A 22471-nucleotide genomic window follows, 5' to 3' on the forward strand; every position below is an offset into this window, starting at 1 on the left:
GTACCACTCAGATCTATGAAATAGCTGTTAAGAGTTTGAATCCAGGAGCAGGAGCGTAGTTTGCTGTGATTCTATTGTATGTGGGGGCAAAAAACATATCTGAGCTGGTAGTCTGAACAAGGCCTTGGAGAAAATACACTCTATCATCTTTACTTTACCTGCACTTTTCCATTTCCACAAAAATTGCTACTCCTCAGATTTGAGTTAAACTGCATTAATTTGTCCTGATATGATTGTTTGTGAGGATTCTCACAACAACTAGTTACAGCAAATCAATACAACTTTCTGTCTGGACTTCACACAAAACAGCAACCTGTGACTTAAGTTGGATCATGAGCCGGATGAGTTGATGTTCTGGTTTTGTAGAGTTGGTGTGGTGCAGGGCTCACTAATGTGTCTCATCATAGACACCTGTAAAAGCAGAAATAGCAGTCTGCTTTAAGGTCAGTTTGACCGTTCTTTATTTGTTTGCCCTGACTGAAATCCAGCCAGCCAATAAAAAAAGGATCCTGACTGTACTTTTTATTATTAGTACACTGCGTTCTGAAATATTTGTGTTAGTCTACTGAACACTTTTATTTGTAATTACAGTATGAACAGTGATAAAGGTATCTTTTTGGATAGAGATATTTGTAATGTGGAAGCTGTTTCGCTGTATTGCATACTGATACAGAGGAAATTCACTTAATTACAATGGATTACTCTTAAGGACTAATTTAAATTCTGGGATTTTGTTGCTGAGACTTTTCTCGTTCTGTATTTCAGAAATATAACAATGACTGGTGGATTGGACGCCTGGTGAAAGAGGGCTGTGACATTGGGTTCATTCCCAGCCCACTGAAGCTGGAGAACATCCGCCTTCAACAGGAACAGAAGAGAGGACGCTTCCCTGGGTGAGCAGGAGGAGGAGGGCTGGATGAGTGTGGGAGGGCGAAGGCATCAACAGCAGCAACAGATATTGCAGAGAAGAGACATGGATCAAAGGGGATAAAGAGAGTTTGAAGGGTTTGGGATTGTACTGAGAGCGAGCCACTTTAGGGATGAGTAAAGGCTGGCAGATAAGCAGGATGTCAGGTGGATGAAATCCAAGTTGTGCTGTGTGGTTCAGGCTCTCGGAGGTATACCTGGATCAGAGCCACCACAGAATTTTCCATCAGATGGGATGCTGGGTTGTAGTCACCAAGACGATTAATGGTGCTGAGTGCTATTATCCTTTCGCAGTTACCATAAAATACAAAAAAATGACTTGTCACTGTGAGGTACTTTGTGATTTCTATCACAAAGCCATGTTATCACAATAGTACAGAAAGAAAAATGATGACATATTTAGGTCATACATATTTACAGTGAAAGAACAATCGACAAACTGCACGCCAGTTGATGATTAATGCAATCGCTTTTGTCTTGTATGTATTTATATCTTTCATCTTTCAGTAGAAGTCTGCGTTACTTTACAGACACATCACTGATTCACCAGTTCTTTGATGTTATTTAAATCCAAGAACATAGTATAATGTGCAGTTTATGAGGAGATAGTGAGTTTATTCGTGGGCGGTGGTGTTTGACAGATGAAATCATGCCATTAGATTTTACAGTAACACTGCTCTTTCTATCTGGTGTTATCCATCCAGCAGTAAATCCAGTGGGAATTCCTCCTCCAGTCTGGGAGAGATGGTGTCAGGAACGTTCAAACCAAACCCAAACTCTGCAGGTTGGTTGCACAGATCCGGTTATTTATAATAGCAAATGTTACTGTTAGATTCACAAGGGGATGGTCTTGTTTTCTGCTTTGTAGTTATATCTGTGTATCAGTAGGAGCATCTTTTTTTAACCTTTTGTAGTAAAATAAGGCTTTAACATGTCTGATAGAAATTTACTACACATTTCTCTTCTTTTTCAGGAAAGCAGAAACAGAAAGTGGTAAGTGTGACAGCTTATTTGCTTATTTTTATAATTAACCCTGGAGAACCCATGGGGTCAAATTTGACCCCATGGTTTCCCTAGAAAACCAATGGGGTCGGCTCTGACCCCATGGGTTCTCCAGGGTTAAAGGTAAACTGTCAGTTATTAGAAAAGGGCTTTGTGTCCCTTTAAAACAAAAGACCAGATTTATACATTGCGTACATATATGGACGGTGGAGATTATTCTGTAATTTTGGCAAACTTTTTATTTAACATTAAAGTGTCTTGGAACCTTATGCCATAAGCAAATAATGCCAGTCACATCGGCCATGCTGGAGACAGTGTGATCAAATACACACCAACCACTCCTGCATATTTTGGACAGACAAAAAAATTTGGGGACAATAGAAATCCAATTTTAAGAAAGATCCTTGGTCATGGAATCCATAAAGATGTCGTGGTATTGTATCTTGGGGTAATAAAAGAAAATGACTTTCACAAAGATCCAAGACTTTCTTACAAAAGTGGAAGAAATTGCTTGACTGCATCTCAAATGAAGAGGACACCTCCTTGTTACAGACACTGTTCTGTCTGTTCTTTCTTTTCTTTTATCTTGATCTTCCCTTGCTTACATAAACAATTAATACGACCATTAAATTGATTCACCGCATTCTTAGTCATTTAATTGTATTAATTATAATGTGTTAGTTTATCAGTTTCTACCTTCTTCTTCCTTTTTTTTTCTCTTTTTTTTTTACAGCACCAAATCACAACAACAGTCACCTTAAGGCGCTTTATATTGTAAGGTAGACCCTACAATAATACATACAGAGATAAACCCAACTGTGTGAAGCAAAAACTCCCAACCATCCAGTTAAGGTTGTGAACTTCAGAGCAGGTTTTGCATCATCAGTGTTTACTACTACTTAATCTTTAATTCACAGTTTTGACGAGGCAGAAGTCGTTTAAAACCTTTGATTTCAACATCTTTCTCTGGATTGGTGCTGGCACTGGTTAAAGCATTTCTCCACTTACACTCAGACACACTGGGAAAGTTCTGGGTTGCTTTCAGACTTTAGGAAACAAATGCTAAAAATATTAGAGCTTGACTTTATCTCTGTGTTTCTGGCCCTCCAGGCTGAGCATGTTCCGCCATATGACGTGGTTCCCTCCATGAGGCCAGTTGTCCTGGTGGGACCCTCCCTGAAAGGTTATGAGGTAAGAAAGACTGCTGCTCCTCCAGCAGACTGACTCAGCCTTTTTTTCCTCCACAAAAGATGAACAAATAAATTAGTCATTTTTATCATGAAGGATGAATTCACTAGTCCTGATGAAAGAGACCGCAGAAGTCCTGTGGTCCAGATGCAGATACTTCAGTATACTTATGGTATCCTATTAAAACACTTTGGAAATAACAAGCCTGATAGTGCTGTTCATTCAAATTCACTGTTACTTAGTGAGGACATCCTTAATTTAAGACTGTGACGTGACATTAGTTTTACAGCAGAATACTGTATTGAATGCTTCCCAGTGTGAGCAAACTTTGAAAGGACAGAAGGGGCTGGAACATGCTGATGAATTCACAGCTTTTAATTCTGCAATCAGGCTGACATTTCGACAGCAGTGTGTCTTCATCAGTCAGAATGAACAAAGAAGGCAACCAAGTATTACCTCAGACCATGTCTGCAATCTTTATTGGACAGGAACGGGAACTTAAATCTATTGGATAAAGAATTCAGCAGGGCGAGTTGCCTTAACATGTGTCCATATGGGCCATGCAGACTCATGCCTTACATGTATATTACATCATGTTGTAAGTTACTGAATTTCAATCCCAGTTAATTCATTCTGCGATGAGCGTTCCCGGGGATACAGCATCCAAATCCAAACTGCTCGTCGATAATCGGTTGGAACGACAGTGCAAAGCATAAAGGAGGCCAAGGAGGCTGTGGAAGGTGGGAGTGCTGAAGTCAGTTGTCATGGAATCACAGTCCTTGTCTCCCATCCTGGTGTTGCCGTGGTAACAACCTTCTGGTTAAACTGCATCAGTCTGAAAAAGTGGAGCATCGCTTGAAATTAGAAACATAAAATAATGTGTACCATGCCTTGAGATACTTTTCATGTCCCAAACCTTTAGTTTATCTGTTCATGCAGTACCCTACAGGTTTTTTTTATGTGTGAGCAATAATATTATTTATTTATTTATTTATTTATTTATTTTGCCAGTGCCACAGAGTTAACATGTAATCACGTGGTAATTAATAGGTGTCACGTGCAATATTTCAAGGTTGCATGAAGCTCTGTGCAGTTGTACTGTTGCACAAAAAGATGCACTTTGAAAATTTATTTGAAAAAGTAAAACTCACTTGGTTGAGCAAGTGATCCATATGCACAGCAGAGGTCTGGGTTTGATTCTGCCCATTTCCTATGTGTCATTGCCCCTCGCTCACAGCCAACTTTCTTGTCTACCATCTACTGCTGTCACGTAAAATACAGGCAAAAAGTGACCATGCTCATACCTTCATCTTCCCTAACTTGTATTATTGTAATGCACTGTTTTCATGTCTGTCTAAAGCGTCTATTAATGACCTCACATCTCTCCGAAATGCTACTGCAAGGCTTTTAACTCACTCTCATAAATCTTCTCATATCACCCCATTATTAAATGATCTGCAGTGGCCTCCTCACAGCTTTAGATTTCAGCTTAAAATCTTGTTGTTGTTTTTTCACTTGTGAGGTGAGGCTCTGTGTTGTTGATCTACTTCACCCCTATTCTCCAAACCAGTTTTTAAGGTCCACAGATAAGGATTTTCTTGGCACCCCTCTAAAGGGGGACTGTGGATTCCAACCCCTCAGCTCCAAAACTATGGAACAGCTTACACAGTTACACAAGTGTGACCTCTCGTCATGGTATATGTAAACTTCATAGTCTTTTGGGGAGAGTTGATTTTTCTACAACTAATATCTTCAAAAGTGGTAATGTAGATGGATAAAGAGCACTACGGAAAATGTTTCTTTTTCCTCAACTGTCCCTTTAAGTAAATTTAAACAAGAACCTCAAATGTGAGTAGAGCATTTATGTATTTTGACATTTTAATAGCACTATTAATTCCTTACAACTGCTTCGTGTTACAGCCCAAAGGTCATGAAGCCCCTGTCAACCCAATGTAAGTGTCAGTATTCTTTGACCAATTTAGAGCGACAACTGGTGCAATCGAATAGTCGCTTTTGCCTGATTTTATTCACGAATCCATGTATTTCTTTTCTGAGTCAAAGACCTTGGGAAGTATGAGTGTATGTCTTTGAGGGTAACTTTGTGAACTTAAACTTCTGTTTCAGTTCAAGGCCTCAGAGCTGCAATCATGTTCACCAGCCAAGGATATATATTCAAAGCTACACCGAGGGATTGTCCCAAATTTATCACCTGTTCACTCGTCTTTGCGACATCGCTCACTGAAGCTTTTGATCGCTTTATTTAATGTGACCCACGTTCATCAGCCAGGATGGAAAAAAAAAACTTTTCACAGGGTAGGCTATAGCTTGGTCAAGTGTGTAATGTAAAAAATGTGGCTCAGCCAGAGACTGACTGGGGACCATCAGAATGAATAATGGGGGGGCTAGCTTCTTTTACTGCCTGCTCTGCTCCATAGCTGCAAAAAATTGCTCATGTTATGAGCCTCTATAGCCACCTTTTGCTTGCTTGGTACTGCCATTGGGTGTGCTGTGTGGGTAGTGGATAATTTTGCAGACCCAAAGGCAGACAAGTGGATGCTGAAGTTAAACTCAAAGTGAGCCTTTTAATGCTGAAGTTCAGAGATTAACAACTGGTTAGCAAATGGTAAATGGTCTGATTCTTATATAGCACTTTTCTACTTTGCTTGATCACTCAAAGTGCTTTAAATAGCAGCGCAGGGTAGTCATAGGACAAGGAAAACAATGCTGGAGAACACACAACTATGCAAACAATGTAAAATAGGACAATAGGAGACTGACATAATATATAGACGAGAAGTGGTGCATGAACAGGAAACAGGTGCAGCTCTAAACACAGCTGAAGACAATAGCATATGAGACAGGGGAAGTAACACTCACTACAAGATGCAGAGGACAACCATTACCAAAATAAAACAGGAAGTGGGACACAACAGAACAGGGTAATAGAATTTACTTGGCACAGAGGAAGACAAGAAGACAAGATAGGCGAACACAGAAAGGTGCTTTATATTGTAAGGCAAAAACCCTACAATAATACAGAGAAAACTCCAACAATCAAACAACGCCCCCTATCTGCGAGCACTTGGTGTCTGTGGGAAAGGAAGGAAAAACTCCCTTTTAACAGGAAGAAACCTCCCGGAGAACCAGGCTCAGGGAGGGTCGGCCATCTGCCGTGACCGGGAATTAATCCAATCCTGAGGAAAGCCAAATCTGCAAGACCCAAAAGACAAATACACAAAGCCATGAGGTAATGAAGAATATGACTTACAGCCGATATTACAAAGCATTCATAAACCCAAAAAGAAACATGAAAAAACCCTCAAAACGATGGTGCAAGACTCAGGGACCGTGACAGTAACAAGTTTGACAGCCTTCCCCTATTCCCCCTGCCTTTAATTCACTCGTGTTTTAATCTATTCTTCTCTTCTTCCTCTTTTCCCCATGTCCATGTTGTTTGCGCCGCCTTCTCCGCTCCCCATTACTGCAGGTCACCGACATGATGCAGAAAGCGCTGTTTGACTTCCTGAAGCACAGGTTCGATGGGAGGTGAGCAGTGAAAGCGAAGCAGAGTCTGTCATATAATGCATCGAGGTGCTGGCCGTGCTCTGTGTGACGCGTACAGTTTTTGTTCCAGGATATCCATCACGAGGGTAACAGCTGACATATCGTTGGCCAAGAGGTCAGTACTAAACAACCCCAGTAAGAGGGCCATCATTGAGAGATCCAACACCCGCTCCAGCCTTGGTAAAGCTACAGGAAACTCACTCAATGATGCGCATGTCTTATAGGTGATGTGGAGCGTAAATATGTTGCATATTGTGTCTTATTCATATTTGCTCTGCCGTACATTCTTGACTTTTTGTAGCTGAGGTCCAGAGTGAAATAGAGAGGATCTTTGAGCTGGCCAGGTCTTTACAGCTGGTGGTTTTGGATGCTGACACCATTAACCACCCAGCGCAGCTCATCAAGACTTCATTAGCACCCATTATCGTCCATGTTAAGGTGTCCTCCCCTAAGGTGAGATTAAAAGCTTAAATTACTTAATTACATTAGCCTAACAGGATACTATATATTATGTTAATTTTTTTAAACTGATATTATTTAGAAACGATGACAAAATCATTACTGTGTTGTACTTGACAACATGCCAAGTGTCAGTGTAAGTTGTGAAATACCAAGAAACCCTTCCAGGCAGTGAGAGAAAGTCATAGGCTTGACTGTAATGTGAGTTTGGAGCAGTGACAGGCGTACCATTGCTTGTGTTGGCTGGATTTTCTAGAAAAGAATCTCTTGTCACAAACCTACATGTAACAGAGTCCAATTTCAGTGGCTGGAGATGGTGCGGAAAAAGGGCCTGTTACGACTAGTCTTCTAGTTTCTTCATTTTTAGACTGTTTTTGTGTCACCCACAGGTCTTGCAGAGGCTGATCAAATCAAGAGGGAAGTCTCAAAGCAAACATTTGAATGTGCAGCTTGTTGCAGCAGAGAAACTAGCACAGTGTCCTTCTGTGAGTAATCATCACCCCCTTTTTTTAATTAAGGGAAGCAACAGCTTCTAAGTTAGGTTTCATGATGTAATCACAAGTGGTGAAAGATGGTGAAAAGAAATCCAAATGCAGCAGCAGTTACACCTTCCTCTCTTCTTTTCCAACCTTAGGAGATGTTTGATATTATTTTGGATGAGAACCAGCTTGAAGATGCTTGTGAACACCTGGCAGAGTACCTGGAGGCGTACTGGCGTGCGACGCACACTTCGCTTTCCATGCCGCTCAACCCCCTCCTGGGACGCAATCTGGGCTCCACTGCTCTCTCCCCGTATCCTGCTGCCATTCAGGTGAATTTATGAAGTTAAAGAACAAAAAACTGTCCCGGGTTTCTTTTCTTCTCATTGTTGTTTTACAAAATCCCAGATTTCAGTCATGTATGACTTCGATTTACCAACCTGCTGGATAGAAGCAAATTTGGATCATTTCAGTGTGTGAATACTTAGCTTTTGATAATGCACCATGCCCTAAAGCCATAGCTGAGGTGCATGGTATTAGCAGTAAAATGTTCTAGCAACAAGATGAAAGCCACACTAAAATCTTTTGAGAAACAAAGGCCCTCCTGCTGTCTTTAAAGTAAAAAGCTTGCAGCTCCTTTACTGATGTAGATCAGAAGCCTTGAATGCTTAGAGGGAGTTATAATAGTTTGTGGTCACATTTTCAATGCTGGAAAACTATCCACAGCAGGGTTTAGTGGACAACAGATGAGTCCGTTATCTACCCAAATCCCCAGTACAGCCCAGGCACCTAAAGGTTAGATAGGGTATAGTGAAATAAAGTAAATATAATTTTTGGTACCTACTTACAAGATGGTTTAACAGTGAAATGGGCTTTAACACTATTTTAAAAACTTTTTACATTTTAATCTATTGTAATTGTAACTTCCTCAATACTGTAAGTGAAGAAACTATAGAACCTTTAATAACTAAAGTTGTAAAAGAACTTAAAGTTCTCTGAAAAAGTGCATGTGAAACATCACACTTGTGTTTAGGACAAACTGACCTCCTAGGTGTACGTATTTTTCCGAGTACTTGGCAGGTAGTTTGTTTTTGTTCCAAGAATCGGCTTCATTCTTCTGTGTAATATAATCCAAGGCTATGGGATCAGGGCTCTGTGGGGGTCAGAACTCCTTGTTCTTATTGTCTGATGATAATTCGTTGAGTTTAGCTGTATGTTGGCACTGATTTTGGAGCTGATGAGATGACTCACTGATGGCACTGAAATACAGATACGAATCTTATCTTAGACCCACTTTATTAGCAGATATCATGTCCATAAACTGCAAAGAACCTCTACCAGAGCCTTTACCTTGCCTGTAGACTCTCATCTCTGCAGTACTCTCTAGCCTTTAGGCAATCTGCTTCAAGTTGGAGCCAAATACTTTAAACTTTGATTCATGACTCCAGAGCATCTGGCATGTTTTTTTACACAGATTCTAGTGTTTTTTGAACGTAGGTGAGTCATTTGGCTTTGTTTCCTCATCAGAGAAACAGTTTTTGGCTCTCAGTCTTCCAGTAAAAAAACACTTCAGACCAGACTATAGATGGGTATGCCAGGGTGCCACTGGTTTCTGACAGTTCTGCGCTTATGGTACTCTACATTATGAGATTTTAAAGAGAAGTTTGCTTAATTTGTCCTTCGTCTGCTGCTTTCGGCTAACCACTGTGTTGCTGGTACTCAATCTTGATTTTTGCAATAAAAAAGGTATTTGAAAACATCTGTTTGCTTGAAAAGTACAGCTTTTTTAATTGATTATTTTAACAAAAGCACTATTTCCATAAATATCTGCAATAATGTCTTGATGCATGCTCAATCATCCAGGTAAGCAAATCCCAAAAGGTTGATTCTGTTTTCAGTGGGAGAAACATTTCGTCACTCATCCAAGTGACTTCTTTAGTCTCAGCTGACTAAAGGTTTCCCCAGCCTTTTAAACAGTACATTTGCACAAAAACGGAACCTAGACCACTTAATGAACAATAGGCTGTGAGGTCAGTTCCTTAATCATTAATATGCAAATTTTCATGACCATTGATCAAGAAGAAGAAGTCACTTGGATGAATGACAAAACGTTTGCCCCAATGAAAACGCTACGTCCAGATGAACAGAATCAACCTTTTGGTATCTACAATAATATATTTCATGGGGACACCAATGAAGAAGACTCAAAATAACCAGGAGTAAGAAACGATTTTATTTGTTATGATTTTATTTTTTTATTTACTCGTTTACACTCTGTCTGGCTCCATTCAGATTAGCTAGTTGTTGTTTGTAGCATTCCAAACACATTCCCAACAGGGAAGTTGCAAAGTGCCCTCTGGTGGACAAACTATAAAATGTCAGCGCTACTTATTGAAGTGTTGAAGGGTGTTTCTCCCATCTTTACTTCTTGGATTTTTCATTTATTGGCCATTTTAAAAGTAATACCAATAAATCGTCAAATATCTGATATGGACCAATAATACCAGCCCACTGATAAATCTGTTGGACTCTAATGCAAACATATTAAAAATGCATAGTTATGTTTATTCTGTTCGAGTGTTAACAAAGCAAAACGCAGTTTGAAATCAGCATTACTTCTCTCAAACAGGCCCAAAGAAACCGGAACAGCAACCACACGAAGACAGACCATTCGCCCGTTGAACGTCGCAGCCTAATGCCTGCCGATGAGAACTGCCATAACGAGCGGGCACGGAAGAATCGCAACCGTCTCTCCTCAGGCTCACAGCACAGCAGGGACCACTCTCCTCTGGTGGAGGAGGACTACCAGGACCCCTACCAGGACTCTTATAAGCCTCACCGTAACCGAGGATCCCCGGGAGGCTATAGCCAGGACTCCAGGCACCGGCTCTGAGCTGTGGCCTGCTGTTAACAAAGTATAGTCCTGTGTCTCTTTAAGCGACCACCGTGAACACAAGGGGAAAGTTTGCTATTACATGATAAATCTCTTACATTCACGAGGACTGAAACCACCTTTTATTTTGTGTAGTACCTCATATCTCCTTTGGCCTTGGCTCCTGACGAATGGGCATTTGAACCCAAAAATAAGAATTCTGCTCTTGCTTTGATGTGAACAAGGTACTGGATATGAAAGTAGCACAAGATCAGAAAAGTTATATTTAAGAGGGAAAGTTGGGCCTTTTTTGAATATGTCCCCAGTATGACATGTGAGTGAAGTACGCTAGGCCCTTCTGGACCATTCCCGCTGTCTCAGCTGTTACTGTAGCATGCAGGTAGGACTGTAATTACAGGGACCATCTGACTCAGGCCAGTGCCAGACAGCATCCAGCGGTGATGATCAGCGCAGAACTTGTTTGCACGGGTCCAGGAGATGGTAGAAGGAGAGTTTAATGCATCTTTAATGTGCCGCTGTCCTTGATGTGTGTGATAAGTCCTGTAAAGCTTGCTCCCGAATCCTGAGTTTTACAACTATTGTTTTAAAGTGACATGAATGGCTAATTCAGGGTTCATGCAGTAGCTTCCCGTTCTCTTTCTTTTTAAACGCTGTTTTTGTCATAAATCATATGACAGAAAAGGAGAAAAATCATGCAGATACTAATACATTTCAAAGCTCCACAACCTCAGGAATGAGAGGTCAATTAGACCTAGAAGTGTAGCGTTTATGTTCTCACCCCTGATGGGAGTGTGATTCTGAGAGTTGTGTTATGTTATTTTTGTGATTTTATGATTTTGTTTCTTGAAAAAAAAGCTGTTTTTCCAGCACAGAAGTCTTTAAAATGGTCACAACAGTGCATTTCTCACATGCCATGCGTCAATCAACTGCTGTTGTCTGTCATGGGTTTCGTAGGACATGGATTAAGCAAGACTTTGGGTTTTTGTGAGTGACTTATATTGAGGGCTTCCATATATAATACACTGAAAAATAATCAAAGGAAAGAAATTTTAATTTGTGTAAAGTTCAATTTCCAGAACAATAAATTACATTCCATGTATGTCATTTTATATAAGAGCCTTGCTTACACCCTCCAACCATCAGACAAAAAATATATTAGTAAAAGGTTTTATAAAGTAAAGTAACACTAAACACTTTCCTTGAGTAGCAATTTAACATGCACCTCTTCCATATTGTCATTTACAGCTTTTCTGTGTATTCTCCTTGGGTTTTATTAAAGACTACTGATAAGTAAGAAGCTGTCTAAAAGCACTTGGGCAGGACTGCACTGCCTTTGTTAATAGTGTCATTTACATGCTACTTTTATGGAAATGTTGAGCAGCCAGTTCTCCCCCATTTTTCAATTTATATGTACGCTACCAGCTAATATGGGATTAAATAGCATTACCTTTTAACATGACATATCCTTGTATATTGTAATTTAATATTTCGATATTGAAAAGTTCCGTTTTATTTCAGGTCATAGACCAGAGATCTCATTGTGCTGTGATTCTGGAGAGGGAAGTCTGACGAGCAGGCTTCCGTTCTTATTTTCCTTACACAGTAGCTTTTATTGTTGTAGTTTCAAAACAGTGGAGCATAAGCAGCGATTTAAAAGATTTGAATACTGCCTGTGAGAGAATGATGCATTGATTAGAATTTGTGTGCACTGTCATTTTACAACTGTAATGAAATAAACTGCTCTTATGTTGTTGTATGGATACCAGTGGGGGGTTTTTTGTTATTGTTTTTTGCTTATAGAAATATTCACAAAAAATAATTTACCTGTTACTGTATTTAATAATTATTAAACCTTTTGTGGATTAAGTTTTCATATAATATAATATAATATAATATAATATAATATAATATAATATAATATATAAATGCTTTTCTTTCCTTATAGCTCTCCATAAGATACTAGACACGCATGCGCAAGATTGACAGCGCAGGGTACTTCACAACAGCCAGCTGATACGAACTAGCAAGTGACAGTGTTAAGCGTTTTCGGTTTTGTTTCATACAGTAAATCTGTCGTCGGATCTACATTTTCACCCCGTAGGTCATGTAGAGTAGAAGTCAGTTCATATAAGTATGGCAGTTGTATTTGAATGCTTTGGCAGGTCATCGTCGTTGTAGTTAGCAAGTTAGCTAGCTAGTTGAAGTTGGCAGGACTGAACAACAAGGCTGGCTAGCTAAGGTACAGCGAATTGTTACAAGCTGGCATCGAAATTCATCACCGTCAGCCATGGGAATACTATTTACAAAGCTATGGAGGCTTTTTAACCACCAAGGTAAGAATGGTGCTGCGGCATTCATCATGAAACTGTCGAAGGTGTAGGAGCTAAGGGGGCTCCGTGGTCAGAGAAGGCCCGCTGGTCTGTTCTCTCATAATTAGCCGTGTAACCAGTTTCTGTCCCTAACGGGACCTTTATTGTTTCATTATTGGTATTGTCGGTGAATTTAAAAGTTGCCACATGGTTTACCGTTTATATTTAACGTTATGGTCAGCATTTCACCTATGGACCGGCGAAGATAGTTTTTCTGCGAACATGGCGCTCCGTTTCTGAATTAACTTTGTGTTAGATTATTTATGCTCTCGGGTTCTAGAGCGCAGATAGGCTAAACCAAGTAGATTCCTGGCTAGTGATCTTGAATCAGTAAACAGGTCCTTGCGAAACCTCTGTAACTTGAACCCCGAGGTACAGTGTGATGCAGTGTTCAGTCCGGGTTGACACCGGCACTGAGACTGGAGATGGCTACACCAACAGAGCACACTGAAGTCAGCTACATCAGCAAAATTCCCCAGTTAACAAGGCGAATGACTTTAGACTGAATCACACTGACTTTGTACTGCCAGTTTGATTACTTAATCTTATCAGATTAGTGTCAGGAGTTTTCTGATAGGTGACAAATTAAAGGAAGAATCTGAACCCTTGACACCTACAGTAAGGGGATCCAGCAGCTCTGTTGGGAACCGTTTCGTTGGTGAGTTGTGTGGGTTCGCTTGTCCACTTAGAGGGAAGGATCACAGCAAATACATATGAAGTCGTTCTGAGTGATCACACTTATCCTGCGATAAAACAGGTCTATCCAGATGGGTGTGGTCTCTTCTGTAGGGGCACAAAGGATCATTAAATACTTTAATGTGTATGAAAATAATGTGAATCATAACATAAAACAGGTCTTTACAGTCACCTAGCTTCACTCTAACTCAAGTTAACTTAACACATATGGGAGAGTTTACACTGATGTGTTAGAGAATGTCGTCATGTACACAAAAAAGTCATCCCTGTAAGGAGTAGTGTTTTAAATATCTGCCAGAAACATATAGGAGTAATGTCAAGATGCATATAAGCTGTTTTGTGGCCAGACAATACTATAATAATACATCTGAGTGAGAGGACCAGATATTTGCCATTTGTTCAATTCTAAATTATGCTCTTGTACCCATCCTGTCCCTGAAGCCTGAAAAGCTTTTATTGTCATCCCTGGATGTAGCCTCAGAGCTGTGCTTCCAAATCTCAGAAGTCTTACCATTTACCCAGCTGACTGAGACAACCCAGTGGAAGAGCAGAAGCACATTAACATACATGACATGTGATTAGACATTACAAACTTGGATGTCTGGACAGTTTAGTGTTAGTTGGCATGAAAACAACCTTGTTCACAGTATTGGCTTACTAATGGCTTCCAAGTTTACAGTATTGACTTAGCCATTTGTTTTAGAAATTGTCTCAGGCCATCCTATATTCTGGGCAACAGGTGGGGTTAAATTTGTGCAGACAGTAGTAGTGGGAATTTTTTAAGTTCATCTAGATTTTAAATATACTAAAGGTTTTTTAAATTAAATATTTGCTTATTCCAATCCCCTCTCCTTTTATGCTATTATATAGTAAAATAGCTACCTTTCAGTTATGCATAGTAAGTTAGGCCGCACATGAAATCTGAAGATGTCACACCACCTTTAACTCAGACAAATTCTGGCTGGTGTTTTGCTGAATTTTAAGACATTTCTTAAGCCAAACAGTTAATAAACACACCTGTGGCAGGCCAATTTAAAACAATGGCAGTTGTCTTTTGGGTGAGGAAGTAAATCCACTCAACCACTGTGCAGGCCACATTTAAAGAGAATAACGGTTTGCTTTGTATGAATATGTGCAAGTAGCTTTGCTCACACCTGTGTGACCTTTTTATTCTAGCACAACAGTCCCCTGCCCTTGCCTTCTTTCAGCTTTTGTGCAGTAGACAGTATAGTAAGGCCTATGAGTTCTGTTCTGGAAATAAGTGTCTTCTCAGCTGTTTGATTTACTTTTTGTGTGTGGTAGAATGCATATATAAAGCTCATTTTTCACCTTGCACAGATCTGTTTGCAAAAGTTTTCGCTTCCTCAGTTTTGAGATTTTAGTTTTAGTTTTGTTAGCTGAAGATTTAGCTGTATGTGATTACACACTGGTTGTTGACTTTCTATGATTTCCTTGAATTACAAGTTGTTTTGTCAAAGGTTAGTTTGGGGATGTTCTGTGTTCTTCAGCATAACAGATTATAGATCATATGTGCTAAAAGGCATAGGAGTATTCAAAACTTAAGAACCTTAACTTAAGAGTCTCAACCGACAGGCTAATGCTGATATTTGTCTATGTATCCAGTTTAAATGAAATGTTATAGCTTTAAAGTGGCTGTTTTATCTCATGATAGCAGTTTATTCAGAGTAACACAGGTTGGGTTTTCCATGTACATTTACATAAACAAAACTATAACACACTGTTCGAACATACAACTTGTACAGATAACGCTGTAGTTGGAAGAGCTGCAGTGTGCTTGCCTGTAGAGATCTGCAAAAGCCAAACTTAGATTGCTTTACTTTTCTAATCTTAAAAAAATAACTGCAAAGCTATAGTTTGATATATATATATTCTTTTAACTTTCAGTTAGGGCTGGGCGATATATCAAAAATTTATCGTTACCGAAATTTATGACTCTCATCGACGTCATTTTGCCCGTGTCGGTAAATTCGGTATTTAAAAAAAAAAAGAAAAGGCATGTGCAGGTTGGCGATGTTCATGTCCCTTTAAGACGCTGTGCTACGTTACAGACTTGACGGGGTGGAGTCACATGACTCTACTACCTGTAACAAGACGAGACACGGGTGAACAAATGGAGGACGATTTAAATGTTGAAGCAGCAGCGACGGAGGTAGAGCTGGTGGAGGAGGAAGAGGAGACGCTTGTTAACAAAAAAAATGCATCATCAATCGTTTGGCAACATTTTGGATTCAACAAGGATGATATTGATCAAAAAATTGTTAAATGTAAACTCTGCAAAAAGACTGTTGCGTCAAGTCAAGGTAACACAACCAACCTCTTCCACCACCTGCAGCACAACCATGAGATTCAATTCGAATTCGATTTTCTGTGTTCAATTGACATTTGTGTTTGTGACATTATTTGTTTACAAGTTATAGTACCTCAAGGCCTTAGCAGAGATAGGCCTTTGTCCATGATGGCATTACATTTGCACAATCATTGTTTACTTTGTGAATAGCCAATGTGAAACATATTTATTATTAAACTATTTTGTTTACAAGGGATACACATTTTTTAGAGAGCATGGTTACATATTGTATCCTACACTTTTTATTTTGTTCAGTTAATAAATCTTAACCACTAAAAGTAGTTACTACTATTGTCTTCATTTATTTTCAGTGACATTTTACAGTCCTTTAAAGTGGTAATAATATAATTGCAATGAATAGGTCTAGGGGGAATAATATTATCAAAATAACTGGAGGAACTATGCTGCCTGCCACAGCCCCATCAAATGAAAAAAAAAAAAAAACGTTTGTTTTTTTGGCACTTGGGGTGGTTATCGTCCATTTATCGTTATCGAGGTTAACTGCTCAATTTATCGTGATATTGATTTTAGGCCATATCGCCCAGCCCTACTTTCAGTCCACAAACTGCAAAAAAACAAAACGCTGCAGTTTTTGCCTAATCCGTAAATGTCAGCAAGAGCTGTATCCCAGTAATCTTATATCAATATGAGACTTAATGCATGCTTTGTGTATTTGTCGTGTGACGCAAGATTTTTCTATAAACAAAACACGAAGATAAGTCTGTTAAGCTCAGCTTAATACAAATAGAAGGTAGTGCATGCTTTTTCTGTCATGCACTAGTTTTTTCTAATGACATCAACCAGTCTTTGTTCCTCCTCAGTCCTCATCTCTCTCTCTCTTAGAGGTGGCATCATAGTGGTGGGCTATATGACCTGTAAGGCATTTTCACAGTATATTAAGTTGTTGTTATCATCATCATTATTATTATTATTATTATTGTTGTTGTTATTACAACCTCATTTTAAAGCCCAATTTTATTACAACCCCAAGTTACTTAATTTTGTAAAATGTAAATAGAAAATGATTTGCAAATCTCATGACCTCATATTTTATTAATAATAGAACATAGAAGACATCAAATGTTCAAATGTTTCATGAAAAATATTAGCTTATTTTGATACCAGTGACACAAAAAGTGACACAAAATCCTCTAAAAGTAAGCATTACTAAACAAAGAAACAACTGGAGGATTTTATTAGGTAACTAACTAGGTTAACTGGTGACAGGCCAGTAACATAACTGAGTATGAAAAGAGCATCTTAGTAGAGCAGTGAGTTTCTCAGAAGTAAAAATGGACAGAGGTTCATTATTCTGCAGAAAACTGCATCGACAAATTCTAGAACAACTTTCACAATAATATTTACAATAATGTAAAAACGTGAAAGCTTTACCCAGTCTGTATGCAGCATTTTTCTGTTAAATGCCGCCATGCTCTTTAAAGTCTCTGCCCCAGTTTTCTTCCATCTTATTCACCTTCCATTTACCCTTGTTCTGTCCTTCATTCTTGGGCCTCATTACTATTTAGTGCAGTTATGGCAGACAATGCAGTTGATACTGGCCCAAGGACGTGCTGTAGTATGTTGTTGTAATAATGTAATAAACATTTACATGGTTTTATAAAACTCTGCATCAACAAATATTTTTAGTTTACTACTTGTTGCAGCCCTCACATCAACACTCATAACACGGTTGAATGATGTTTCTCTTGTTCCTTCTTTACTTTTTATTTTTCATTTATAAATACTGGTACCAGTATATCAGCAAATACTACTGGTCAGGCTCTAGTTAACCCATACACCTAGATAATAGAAATTGAAAAATTCCTGTTATTCAAGAAATTATGACCAGTATACCAAATGTACTCTTATACCAACCAGCAATATTGGAACATAATGACGTTTTACATTTGAAAAGGACCTTTAGTTCTGTTGCTCTGTCTAGCTAGTATTTTACATAAGGGTTTTGGGTTTTTTTTTTGTTTTTTTTAAGAAAATAATAATCAGCGCTTTGTTCCTTCACTCTAGGCCAAAGTTAAAACCTTACCTTTGACTTATGTTTGTGTCTGCTATTGGACATCTTGCCTTCTGTTTGTATCAGCAGCAAGATGGAAATCGATCCTAGCTGTCACATCTTGTTTATCTTTTTCACTAAAGCTTTTTTGTGCATTAGAAAGATACGTCTATATGTTATATCCACAGCCGCTGATGGCTGCAGCCTGACTCTACAAGCTTGCTTTAAACCGCCCACTAACTCATCTGTAGCTGTGAAGGTACACTGTTCACAGCATCACAATGTCCCAGTGATGCTAGATGTGTGAAGCTACACAATTTGTACCAAAGGACGGTATGGATTAGTAAAAAGGTCATTGTTTGATTCTCTCAATTCAGACATTTTTTTGAAGCAACCACTTTGTTTACATAAGAGCCATACATCAGTTAGTCCTTAGCAATTAAACCCAGATATTGATGTCACTGTTAGTCTGTGATTTCTTTGTCTTTTTGCCTTTCAGAGCACAAAGTTATTATTGTGGGCCTGGACAATGCTGGCAAGACCACAATTCTTTATCAGTTGTAAGTATCCAAATCTGACTTGTACAGTAAGCGTCTTTATATTTCCTCTGAGTTAGTTTTTTTTTTTTTTTTCCTCAAGTCATATAATGTATTAAAAATGGATGTGGCTATTCTGTAAATGTTGCTTGTCAACAGAACCTAAAGATTGTTTTTATGTTAATAGTTCAATGAATGAGGTGGTACACACATCCCCAACAATTGGGAGCAATGTGGAGGAGATAGTCGTCAACAACACTCATTTTTTGATGTGGGACATCGGAGGCCAGGAGTCTCTTAGGTCATCGTGGAATACATACTACACAAACACAGAGGTATGAGATTATGTTGGCTCACTCTGACTACATGAAAGAAAACTCTGCAAACTTCCCCTTACAGTGCTGTTATGTATGACTGTGCCTGTGGTTTGGGAGGGGTTGTTATTTAATTACTTGTCCATTATTTCTCCCTTTGTTCTACGACTAGTTTGTAATTGTGGTGGTCGACAGCACAGATAGAGAAAGGATCTCAGTAACCAAAGAAGAACTCTACAGAATGCTAGCACATGAAGTGAGTACCGTTTAAAAAGTGACAAAGATGCTTATAATTTTAATGTAATTTTATTAGATATATTCAAATTAATATTAATGGATTGTTGTATTAAATAATGGAAACCATGTGTCCCATGCAGCAGTCATTATTTATGAGGCTCTGTCACATGATGTCAGAATCTAGTAGAAATTAACTTGATCGCAAGGTGCTTCATTTTTAAATTTCAAATATTACTGAAAATATACTTAAGTGTGTAGCAATATTATTGTTTTCTGGTTCATTGTATGTACACTGAATATGAAATGTCTTTCTGAGTTGATGCTATCAGTCATTTTTCAGTAAATGAGATTTTGTCTGTACTGTTAACTCATCACAGTGTTAAAAATACACATAAAGCAAACAAATGTTTCCTTATCTTGACTTCTCTTTTGATGTTTCTTCTCTGGCCTCCAGGACTTGAGAAAGGCAGGACTGTTGATCTTTGCCAATAAGCAGGATGTGAAAGGATGCATGTCTGTGGCTGAGATCTCCCAGAGCCTCCAGCTTACCTCCGTCAAAGACCACCAGTGGCACATCCAGGCCTGTTGTGCCCTCACAGGAGAGGGGTGAGGATATAAACTTGTTATATGAGAAAATTTAATTTACGTATGCATTTAATGATTATATAGTATTTGCTTTTATGCAGGGAGAATGTGATGAAGGGTCAGACTTACTAAGCAGGGCAATTTAACATGAGGCTAAAATCTCCAAATTGCACTGGAGGGAGTGGAAAGTTGAGGGTGATCTACTAACATTGCTCTCATTTATTAACAAAGAAGCAAATGACTCTCCTTCTACCAAAAGCTGCACAAATTAGCCAGTCATAAACAAAGCAGACCCAATGAGGAAGCAAATAATGTACCAGCCACAGTATTAAAAGCGCAGCTTTCATGCATGTGATTCTCTCCAGAAACAGCAATTCAGATCAATGAGAGTCAGCTAAAGTAGAATCAATATGTTTCTCTTCAGTTAGAAATAGCTGGGGACTGTATGTGGATAAATCTGACAGCTCAGGAAGGCTAACAGCATCTTTTTGATCTGTAGAAGAACACAAAACATTATTTACCTTCAAGCCTCGACCCATTTGTATGTTAACGAAGTTACTGTTTTGTGCATAAATGCACTCAGTGGTCCTTCTTTTTTGTATTTCCTTTTCCCTGCATGCTGTTTGACACGGCAGGTATTTATAAATTGCAGCAATAAGTCCCATTAACTGCTGTATTCTGGCAAACGTATTAATATAGTGTGTCACAGATCTGATAATAGAAAGTTAAAGCCGAGCAGAACCGCGTATATGTACTACTGAAAAACATGCAGAGGCTTTTGTGCACCCTAGAGCTTTCATCGTGTTAATTATGGAAAGATCTCTGTGTACAAATTTGATGAAAGACTACAAACCCATCAGCCAACTGTATAAAATAAATTGGCTACCTATAATAATTCACAAAACATCTGTTTTATCAGGATACCAGTATTATTGCGGAAATATGTGTGACTTGGCTGTAAAGATTCAGGATGGGGCTTAATGATGACTTATAGGACAGAGCCAAAGCTTTGGCGCTGGTGCTCAGTTCTTTTCAGTTCATGCCAATTATGCACTTAAATACTCCTAGCAACAGCTACCACAGAGCCACATCAGGTGCAAAATAAGAGATGCTTATTAAGGGTGAAATTTAGCAGACTTAGTATTTTGTGATTACTTTAAATATTTTTCATATTCTTTTACTAAATAACACCAGTAACAGGCCCAGAGTATTAGCAATTAGTTTCCCTTAAACTTTTTTTCTTGTACAGTATAATTTTTTTTTTTATCTTAATGCTTTTCTCTTTGTTTTTCTCTCCCACTCTCTTCCACCAATGTCTTTCTTTCTTTTTTAACCTCTAGGTTGTGCCAGGGTCTTGAGTGGATGATGTCACGGCTGCGTGTGAGATGATGACTTTGAACACGTTCATTAGGAGTGTGCCCCTTCTCTCTTATTTTTGTCTTCAGATATGAAAATGAGGATGGGGGTAAGGTCAGTTGATGGATGGCCTTCTCCTCTTCCTTGTGAAGCTGACATGGACAGACCGCTGCCAGAACTTTATATACTTCTGTAATAATTTATTTTACAAAAGGCATCTGAACTGAGAACAAAAAAACCCATTACCTTTTCAGAAGGACGTTGAACAACAAAGAGACTCGAATTATTTAAAATGAAATTTCTGCACGGTTTTCCTTTGAGCAAAACACACAGAGGTCAGCAACGTATCTGCCTTGGAACTCTACATGGACTTATTCTTGAGCTATGTGTGAGTCTAGCCCATGGTGGCCTTGCAGTATTGCCGAACTGGCTGTGGTGGTTTTTAATTGCCTCTCTGTGTGAACAGTCCAGTATTCCCTTCAAACTTGGTGCCTGCAGCAGAATGTTCAAGCGATTATGGTTGATGGCGACTGAAACATGCAGAGGGGAGGGTAGAATCACAGTGTGCCCTCTTCCTTTCAGTCCTTGTTAATAATCACTGAAATAAAGTGTTTTTATTTGTTTCAGGTGAATTGCATTGTGTCATGAATGAGTATTTCTTTCTGGCGACTCTTCTTTTGCATCTGCTTTTTCCAGAGACATCTGTGAACCATATTGAATGCTGTGAGTGTGACTGGATGTTTTCTTTTTTTAGTCCTTTAGGGGGCAGAATGCGTCACATGAGCTTGTGGTCCCTGATGCTTTTCAGGGACGATGACGAGCACCTACAGAAGTACAGTGAAGAGACAGCCAAAGTGTAGGAAGGCAGAGGGATTCAGAAAGAGAAGAAGGGACCAGGTATAAAATGTAGGCAGCACACAGTGCCTGATTAAGAGGAAAAGACACAGTTGTGTAAGGACTGCATGGCAGGGTTGTCACAACTGAAACAGAAAAATCAAAACCAACAGAAACCAAAGCCAGTCTATGTTATAGGGTTTCCATTCCGCTTCCATTGGTTTAATTTGACATCCGACCTCAACTGACTCCCAAATCTCTTGCCATGGTTTGACTTGATTATCTTTTTGGCTGGGACATTTAAACCTTTTAATAAATGTTTGGATATCTGTAGCACTGAGATCACATTGAGGTGATTTAAAGCATTAGTCATTCCACGAGTTTGCAAATACTGCTATATAAAGTCCTGAAAGTGTCACCAGAAGTAGTAAGTCCACTATTTTCTAATTCACCCAGCTCTGCAGTTCTTCACTTGTTTTTATTCTAATCTGTTCTTCAAAAGAGGCTAAAAGGTCTCTCTTGGAGCGAAACCAAAGAGCAGTCAGATGCTTTTCTGTATGGTAAGTCTTGACCAATTTAATTGCAGTGAAGTCCAACATGACCTGCACAATGGAAAGTATTTGCAAATGTAGTAAAATCTAAAAATAAACACA

General features: G+C 39.0%; 3 protein-coding genes across 5 annotated transcripts in view; all 3 read left to right on the forward strand.

Moving 5' to 3' along the window:
• The window catches only part of cacnb4a (calcium channel, voltage-dependent, beta 4a subunit), a 34393-nt gene extending 22127 nt beyond the window's left edge, over positions 1-12266 (forward strand). For 2 of the 3 annotated variants that reach the window (XM_063498546.1, XM_063498548.1), the window contains 10 exons: positions 766-893; positions 1632-1711; positions 1901-1920; positions 3040-3120; positions 6605-6663; positions 6752-6861; positions 6983-7134; positions 7530-7625; positions 7775-7951; positions 10249-12266. In XM_063498546.1, the coding sequence (XP_063354616.1) occupies positions 766-893; positions 1632-1711; positions 1901-1920; positions 3040-3120; positions 6605-6663; positions 6752-6861; positions 6983-7134; positions 7530-7625; positions 7775-7951; positions 10249-10512 (1167 nt within the window). In that variant the 3' untranslated portion in view covers positions 10513-12266. The remainder of the gene's footprint in view (positions 1-765; positions 894-1631; positions 1712-1900; positions 1921-3039; positions 3121-6604; positions 6664-6751; positions 6862-6982; positions 7135-7529; positions 7626-7774; positions 7952-10248) is intronic. The other variant, XM_063498547.1, reaches the window with a different exon arrangement.
• Positions 12267-12491: 225 nt separating this feature from the next.
• Positions 12492-21616, forward strand: arl5a (ADP-ribosylation factor-like 5A). Its single transcript, XM_063499815.1, has 6 exons — positions 12492-12845; positions 18456-18516; positions 18680-18827; positions 18979-19062; positions 19498-19649; positions 20969-21616. Exons 1-6 carry the CDS (start codon positions 12800-12802, stop codon positions 21015-21017), a joined length of 540 nt encoding a protein of 179 aa, XP_063355885.1. The 5' UTR covers positions 12492-12799; the 3' UTR covers positions 21018-21616.
• Positions 21617-21754: 138 nt separating this feature from the next.
• Positions 21755-22471, forward strand: part of neb (nebulin) — a 69676-nt gene continuing 68959 nt past the window's right edge. The window contains exon 1 of the mRNA XM_063497579.1: positions 21755-21840. Coding sequence (XP_063353649.1) covers positions 21755-21840 — 86 coding nt within the window. The remainder of the gene's footprint in view (positions 21841-22471) is intronic.

The sequence above is a fragment of the Pelmatolapia mariae genome, linkage group LG16_19 (genome assembly GCF_036321145.2).
Source record: "Pelmatolapia mariae isolate MD_Pm_ZW linkage group LG16_19, Pm_UMD_F_2, whole genome shotgun sequence".
Lineage (NCBI taxonomy): Eukaryota > Metazoa > Chordata > Actinopteri > Cichliformes > Cichlidae > Pelmatolapia > Pelmatolapia mariae.

Excerpts from the sequence above, each read along its gene's own strand:
- arl5a (XM_063499815.1), top strand. The coding sequence starts at position 12,800 with ATGGGAATACTATTTACAAAGCTATGGAGGCTTTTTAACCACCAAG. Across the intron at positions 18,828-18,978 it reads CATACTACACAAACACAGAG|TTTGTAATTGTGGTGGTCGA; the intron begins GTATGAGATTAT and ends TTCTACGACTAG. Across the intron at positions 19,063-19,497 it reads ACAGAATGCTAGCACATGAA|GACTTGAGAAAGGCAGGACT; the intron begins GTGAGTACCGTT and ends TCTGGCCTCCAG.